We start from the raw sequence: 7029 nt of genomic DNA, 5'->3' as shown, positions 1-7029 counted from the left end.
ATCGCCAGGCACTCCTCCCTGGGGTTTGGCTCCTGCCCATGGCTGACAGTGGAAATCACAATCTGCAGAGCTGTAGCCCAGCTCTGCTCCAATCTATTTCGGACTCCTGGGCCCCTTCCTCTCTGGGTCCCCCCATGCCCCTCCTGGTCTGCTCAGCTGGTGCTTAAACTGAGGCTGAGATTGGGTCTCCAAGAGGGAGTAGGGGCTGGGGGACTGTGGGTGACTCCCTTAGGGAGGGGTAGGGGACATCCAGAGGCTAGCAGTCCCGGTTACCACCCCCCACCCTTCACTCCCAGGGCCTGCCTAGGCTGCCCCAGCTCCAACCACAACATCCTTTGGGGTTTGGCCTATAGATCTTGGGCGGATGACCCCCAAATAGCTCTGGCAGACTCCCCATGACCCACCCGCACCATGACCAGGCGTCCCCACCCTGGCCTCCGGGGCACAGCCCAGAGAGTATAAATGGTGCTGGAGGCTGATGGAAACAGCCCAGCAGAGTCCCAGGCAGCAGACCAAACGCAGACTCTGAGACGCACCATGAGGCCCCTCATGCTCCTCGCTCTCCTGGCCCTGGCTGCACTCTGCCTCGCTGCCCAGGCAGGTGAGTGTCCCTCTGCCCACCCCAGCCGGTGAGGAAGGGAGCACCAAGGCCTCGCTTCCCTTCACCCTGCCACTGGCAGTCCCTTTGGCTGTCTAACCACCCTCCCATAGCCTCAGTCCATTTGCCCCAATCCTGTCCTTGTGGAGGGAGAGGGGAAAGAGCAAGCTGCCAGAGCGGGAGGGGAGGAGGGGACCTAGGGGTGAGGAGGGGTGAACCCAGCTTCTTTACTTCACAGATGCAAAGCCCAGCGGTGCAGAGTCTGGCAGAGGTGCAGGTAGGAGGCAGGCCTGATGGGGACCGTTTGCCACACCACTCAGCTGCCCAGCACCCCCTCACCCGGGTCCCCTCGGTCCCATTCCCCCCACCCTGCTGGCGCCTGCCTGGCTGTCAGAAAGGCCAGCCTGCTTCCCACCTCATCCCCTCAAACTCACAGCCACCTGACCCCCGCCCCTGTGCTCCACAGCCTTCGTGTCCAAGCAGGAGGGCAGTGAGGTAGTGAAGAGACTCCGGCGCTACCTGGATCACGGGTTGGGGTGAGAGGAGAGAGATGCTGGGGGCGGGGGGGGGGGCAGGAGGGGCCCCCGTGAGGACTCCGGAGCCCTGCTCGAAGTGGGAGGGGAGGGGGCATTTTGTGTGGAGGCTGATGCCACTGTGTTGGGTTCTCAGAGCCCCAGCCCCCTACCCGGACCCTCTGGAGCCCAAGAGGGAGGTGTGTGAGCTCAACCCGGACTGTGACGAGCTAGCTGACCACATCGGCTTCCAGGAGGCCTACTTGCGCTTCTACGGCACTGCCTAGAGCTTGCACCCCTGCCGGCCTGCTGGCCCCCAACCCACTTCCCACCCTGGCTTCTCTCTATGACCCCTTCCCCTCCCCTCGCCCTGACCTCCCTGCCCTACAAGTGTGGGGTCACCATCTGCCCAGCTGCTCCAGAATAAAATCCAGAAGAGGAATTGGTGGGTTCCGACTCTTTGTCCATCTATGGAGTTGTGGGATGAAGGTTTACTGAGAGAACGGGGTGTGGCAAGTCCCAAAAAGTGCTTTCCAAAGTCTGATTTTTTTATTTGTACCTGCCTCAGAATCATTGAAGGTGGCTTTCTAAAGTCTAACCAGGGTTCCCCTCTGACCCAGCACCCTCCCCTCACCCTAGCCCACTGCACCATCCATGATGACACACCCAAATAGATCCAGACCCCAAAGGCCTGGGCACTCTGAGTACATGACTGTGGCCAGGACAGACTCATTGCTACAGGCAAGGAGAGCAGTAGGCACTGCCTGGTTTGGGAGGGGGACAGTAGTGGGCCTGCTGGCCTGGCTGACAAGCGTTCAGGGTAGGCCTAGGCTGGTCATGTTAGTTCTTCCTTGGCTGGGCAGAGACTTCCAGGAGCACCAGAAACAGGACCAGATGAAAGGGCCCCAACACCCACCCCCATCCCAGCCTCTGCTGGGTTGGGGGCTCTCCAGCCTGAACACAGTCACCTCCACTCTCAGACCTTCAGCACTTCCTCAAGCCCCATCAAGGGCACCCCCACAGACCCCCTGCTCTTTGCCAGCTCCACCAGCACCTCCCCCTCCTCTGCCTTTTATCCTTTGCACTCTCCCCTCAGTCCCTCTTGGTTCCAGGCTCCAATGTGCTCCCACTTTTTCAGCTCTGGGTCTGGGCTACTCCCCAACACCAAGGCCTGGCCTTTGCCTCCTTCCAGGGACAGGCTCAGTGATGAGGCCTCACTCACTGTTATTTGGCATTTGTATGCCCCTCCAGTGGGCCACCCTGCAGCAGGGGGCAAGCACTGGGGGCCCGGAATAGGGAGGCTGTGAAGGCAGCAATGATGAGCAGGTTCCCAGCCACTGCCAAGCCGAGTGTGGCCACTGTGCCTGCCAGGCCCAGGTGGGGGTCCTGCGTGGCCAGCCAGGCTCGGCGAGATCCCATATCAGTCAGCACCGCCTCCAGTTGGAAGTGGGTGCCCAGTACCGCACAAATGTGGAACAGCTGATGGCTGTGGCCTGTGGGGAAGGTGGGCGGTCACCATATATCCCCATTCCTAGGGCTGCCCCAATTCACCCTCTGACCCATGGCAAGTCACCCCACCCTCTGGACCTGCTACTATCCTAAAATTAGGAGTAAGAAAACCTGATTCTTGGAAGGAGTGAGTGAGCTGGTATACATAAAACATATGCCCTGGTGTACATGCTACTAGTTTTGCTGCTATCTGAGAAGTGTGAGTGGGCCTGGGCCCTGAGGACCCTCCAATCCTCCGGCTGTAATACGCCATTTACTCAGTTCACTCTGTGCTCTGGAAAGCTGTTCCCCCTTGCCCTTTCCAGGCCAGGCAGGCCTGCTCTCACCGATGTAGTCAAAGCGTCCCGGTGCCAGCCGCTCAGGCAGGTGAGAGGCGAAGAGAAAACCAGTGAGCAGTGCGCACAAGAGGTGGTAGCCATGGCTGGTGCTCAGTGCCTCCTGCCCACAGCTGTGGCCCCTGTCCCAGCACAGTCCCAGCTGGCAAAGGAAAAGCAGGGAGGAGCGGGAGGGGTTTGTCTGGGATCTAGTGAGAATGGGGGTGGGAGGGTGCACAGCCAGGATGGGTGCTGGGCCTGCAGGGAGGGTGGCAGGACTGGAAGGGGCACTGTGAGGCCCAGGACAGGAAAACAGGGGCCTGGGCAGGGGTCCCAGGCGCCCTTACCCGGTAGAAGAGTGGAAGGTTGTCAAACAGGAAGGGGTAGGCGAAGGCGCCCGTACGGAGGATCTTACTAAGCCCAGGGCTTTCCAGCTCAGGGAACCTGGGAGGCAGGAAGAAAAGCTGGTCACCATCTGGTGCTAGGGTGGGGGTCAGAGGAAAGCAGGGAGCCATTGACCAGGATGGAATGTCATTGTAGCTTAGTGACACATGACCCCTCTCTAAATGACCACATCTGCAAAATGGGGGTAAAGACATGGGCCTCTTAGGTGGCTGGGAGAATTAAAGGAGACAGTGTAGGTATGCTGCTAGCACACAGGCTCTGTCTGGCATACAGTCAGTCTCAATAAATGGTCCTGTTGCTCTTAGTGTTGTTCCAGAGACAAGCACAGGCACAGGACTGCTGGCCTCCCAAGTGTCAAGTGTGATTGTGGGCGCCCTGTTCTGTCCCTCCATCATCCCCTCCAACACAGGCCAAGAACACACCGCGAGTAGCAGGAGAGGCCAGTGCACAGGAAGGAATTGAGTGCGGCGGCAGGCACGAAGAGCCGGTGCAGGCGACTGTGCAGCCAGGAGGCCGGCATGGAGTAGGCAGCATAGGGGAAGGCGCAGCCTGAGGGGGCGGGGCAGGCGCTGAGGCCCGAAGGGCGTGCTTCGGGTGGAACACCCCACCCCTTTCCAGGGGCAAGTCCCACCCTCCCCTCTCCCGCCATGGCACCCGCTGTCCCGGCGTCCCCGCCTCCCGCGGGGCTCACCCAGGCTGTAGAGGCTGAGCGCGCCATAGTCCAGGAAGTAGCAGATGTGCCGCGCGCGGGGCGACATGGAGCTGAAGGTGTGCGCACAACACGAAGTGAAAGGGTACAGGCAGGCGGGCAGCAGGAAGACGAGCAGCGGCCAGTGGTAGGGCTCCGCCCAGAAGCCCGGGTCCCCCGCGAGCACCAGTAGGCGCCACAGGAAATACCTGCGGCGGTGGCACAGGCTCAGGGGGCCGCCGGGGGGGGGGGGGGGTAGGGGGTGTCTCGATTCCCGCCGCAGCTGGGGACAGCCTCCCTCACCAGGTGGGTAGAAAGTGAGTCCAGATGTTGACAGTCTCGTTGGTCATCTGGAAGGAACTGAGGACACAGTCCAAGGCCGAGCTGGTGGGACGGCGGTAGCCAGACATGATGCCGTCTTCCCAGAACACCTAGTGGTGGTGGGGTGGGGGGCGGGGGTCACTACGCTGGACTGTCTCTCTCCATGAGAGAGCTTTGGAAGCAGGATTAAAGAGAATGGGCTGGGGGTCGCAATGGCCCCAAAGCCAAAATAAATCTGACTCCCTCTTAGCACAGGTTCCAAAACCCCGAAAGCAGAAGAGAAACAGAAGTCAGCAGAAGGGGCGAAGACAGGGCACTCTGGAGAAGGGGACTGAAGGAGAATTCTGGGCCTAGGGAGTGGGGTCACAAGCCTGTCCTCAGAGAGTCACACTGGAATGGGAGAGAACAGAGTTGGCTTGCAGGAGGGACTTCCCCACTGCTAAAAGAGAAGAACCTCAGCCCCAGTGAGTCCCCTGGGGAGTAGGAGTTGGAGAGTGTAGCTCCTCACCCGGGGGACCTGGTGGACTCGAAGGAGCTGGGGTAGCTTGAGACTGAGCATGGTGGCTGGGCACCTCCACGTTGACCTAGAGGCAGAGTGGGGGTGTGGGAAATCAGGTGTCTGCCCCCACCCATCGACTCCTTTTCCCCAGGTCCAGGCTACACCTGGTCACTGAGCACCCCGGTGGGCTGTGCGTGCATGGGTGCTGGGGCAGCTGGTAGCTGGTCCCCCAGCTGCTTCCCTTAGGCCAGGGGAGGCTGGCCCAGCTTCCCTGACTGCTCGCGATCCTAGCCTGTGGGCATTCAGTTTCCCCACTGGGTGGCTGGTCAGCCTTAGCCCAGCAGAGTGGAGGGGCTTCCTCCCCAGTGGGAATGCTGCCTCAATTAGTAACCCCAGACTCTGGGCAGAGGTCCCCAACCCCCCAGTTCTGTCTTAAGAGAAGCCTAGCTCATAGAGGTCAGCGCACAGAGACCCCAAGCCCACCCACCACCAAAAGCCCTTGGCCCACGTCCAGATGTTGATAGATGTTGGCAGGCTGAGCACAGAAAACTCCTGGTCCTCCGAGGGAGAATTCCAGGAGGCCAGATGCCAGGGTCAAGGAATTAGGAAGATGCCTGACTCTTCTCTGGGGAGACACGTGCCCCTGGGGATGTTCAGGGTCCCTGGCCCTCCTGAGCCCCATGCCCCTCCACCCCAGACCTGTGTGCTGCCTCTGGGTGGCGGTGGCTCTGCCGCCCTCACCGGCCTCAGGCCCCCTCTCCCAGGCACATTCCTTGGCACCAGTGGTGGGGCTGGGCCTAGGCGGCTGGAACCACCTCAGGAAGGAGAACAGGACACCCCGCCATTTCCCAGGGCCAAACCTTCACAGCCTAGGCCCGTCCCTCTTCCTGCTACCAGCTTCCCTGATGTACAGTGGGCCTCACACCACCAGTCGGTCAGTCCCCAGTTTGGGGGCTCTGTGCTCCTGGACTGGGCTGGGCACTAGACAACCCTGGTCCCTAGTCCCTGCACCCTGGTTGAGCTGTAAGACAGCCTCAAAAGGAGCAGGATCAGGGTGGTCTGACCCAACCCAAGTGCTGCCCAGTAACCTGGGGCAGGGGTGGGAAAGATGCTGCTGCCTGCACTCTAGCTGCCCTCAGGGTCCCTTCACTTAGCACAGGGTTTAGAGGCCTGTGTAGTGTGTACTGTAGCCTTGGAGATGGGGGCGGTGGCAGCTGGAGCAGGTCCTAATTCCCCAGAATGGGTGGCAGAGCCCCAGGTGAGCTTCCTTACCCAGAGCTTGACTGGCGATCCTAAGCAGGTGGGTCAGCAGGCCTGGGGTCCTCCTGCCAGGCAGGCCAAGAAGAGGGAGAGGAGAGTGGCAGGCCAGCAGGCTGGGCCTGGGCGGGATCGGGAGACAAAGGGGAGCCAGGAACAATCCCAGCCTTGTGCAGCCTCCAGGGAACAGAGGAGGGTGGCCCAACCCCATTAGCAGGCAGCTCACTGGGCCTTCTGCACACAGCCGCCCCTCCAGCTGCCTCAAACCCACTGAGATCAGACTGGCCAGAATAGGCTGTGGCCCAGCCAGGATGCAGCTAGTGTGTTGCAAGCCCCCTTCAGAACACGCCCCACCACCATTCTGGTTCAACCAGGAGCTGACAGTGGGCTCTGCCACAGGCTAGGCAGAAATTTCTAAATCCTGGGTTTGGACTTCAGAAACTACCTCACAGTGCTTCACTGCCTCCTAGCACCTGGTACTTAGCAGTGTCCGGAGCAAATGCCTTTTGCAAGTATGTTGGTTCAAGCACAAGGGATTTGCCAAGCTTACCCTCCAGAGACACACTTGAGGTGCCAGTCCTTGCAGACATAGGGGTTAAGGCTTGTTTCAAGGCTTATCCCTTCCTCCCCCTTGAGGAAAAGTTTATCTGATTCAGAGGACCCAGCTGGAGACAGACAACTAGGCCCAGGAAGCACTGTGGCCTTCAAAATATTGGCTTTATTCATCACCCTTATGAAGGCACCAGCTCAGTTCACAAGATCAATGAACCTGACAATGTCCCAAAACCATCTCTGGAGCTTTCTCCTGGAATTGCCAACATCTTCCTCCAATGAGTCCACCTTAAAGAAACCTTTCCAAAATGCCATTTTTTGCATACCATCTCCAACATCTCAACAAAACTGTACAGAAAGGCACCAGGAGACAG

General features: G+C 59.8%; 2 protein-coding genes across 2 annotated transcripts; one reads left to right on the top strand and one right to left on the bottom strand.

Annotated features, from left to right (window-relative positions):
• Positions 1-537: 537 nt before the first annotated feature.
• On the top strand, positions 538-1397 carry LOC123804454 (bone gamma-carboxyglutamate protein). Its single transcript, XM_045816753.1, has 4 exons — positions 538-601; positions 837-875; positions 1065-1134; positions 1268-1397. Exons 1-4 carry the CDS (start codon positions 538-540, stop codon positions 1395-1397), a joined length of 303 nt encoding a protein of 100 aa, XP_045672709.1.
• Positions 1398-1675: 278 nt separating this feature from the next.
• Positions 1676-6193, bottom strand: PAQR6 (progestin and adipoQ receptor family member 6). Its single transcript, XM_045816945.1, has 8 exons — positions 6119-6193; positions 4856-4931; positions 4330-4457; positions 4030-4235; positions 3761-3887; positions 3281-3377; positions 2946-3096; positions 1676-2603 (listed from the first exon to the last, which is right to left on the bottom strand). The coding sequence occupies exons 2-8, from the start codon at positions 4904-4906 to the stop codon at positions 2335-2337; spliced, it is 1029 nt and encodes a 342-aa protein (XP_045672901.1). The 5' UTR covers positions 4907-4931; positions 6119-6193; the 3' UTR covers positions 1676-2334.
• Between the last annotated feature and the right edge of the window lie 836 nt (positions 6194-7029).

Source organism: Phyllostomus hastatus, unplaced genomic scaffold (assembly GCF_019186645.2).
Source record: "Phyllostomus hastatus isolate PE091 unplaced genomic scaffold, TTU_PhHast_1.1 phas_scaffold_216, whole genome shotgun sequence".
NCBI lineage: Eukaryota > Metazoa > Chordata > Mammalia > Chiroptera > Phyllostomidae > Phyllostomus > Phyllostomus hastatus.
Note: the sequence above shows the minus strand (reverse complement) of the source record. Positions and strands in the feature narration are given on the sequence as shown.

What these genes read in the sequence shown, in the direction of transcription:
- LOC123804454 (XM_045816753.1), top strand. Translation starts at nt 538, where the DNA reads ATGAGGCCCCTCATGCTCCTCGCTCTCCTGGCCCTGGCTGCACTCTGC. An exon ending in AGAGTCTGGCAGAGGTGCAG is followed by an intron (nt 876 to 1,064) that starts GTAGGAGGCAGG and finishes TGTGCTCCACAG; the next exon opens with CCTTCGTGTCCAAGCAGGAG. An exon ending in TACCTGGATCACGGGTTGGG is followed by an intron (nt 1,135 to 1,267) that starts GTGAGAGGAGAG and finishes TTGGGTTCTCAG; the next exon opens with AGCCCCAGCCCCCTACCCGG.
- PAQR6 (XM_045816945.1), bottom strand. Translation starts at nt 4,906, where the DNA reads ATGCTCAGTCTCAAGCTACCCCAGCTCCTTCGAGTCCACCAGGTCCCC. An exon ending in GCTCAGCCTCTACAGCCTGG is followed by an intron (nt 3,888 to 4,029) that starts GTGAGCCCCGCG and finishes CCGCCCCCTCAG; the next exon opens with GCTGCGCCTTCCCCTATGCT. An exon ending in GGGACGCTTTGACTACATCG is followed by an intron (nt 2,604 to 2,945) that starts GTGAGAGCAGGC and finishes CCTTCCCCACAG; the next exon opens with GCCACAGCCATCAGCTGTTC.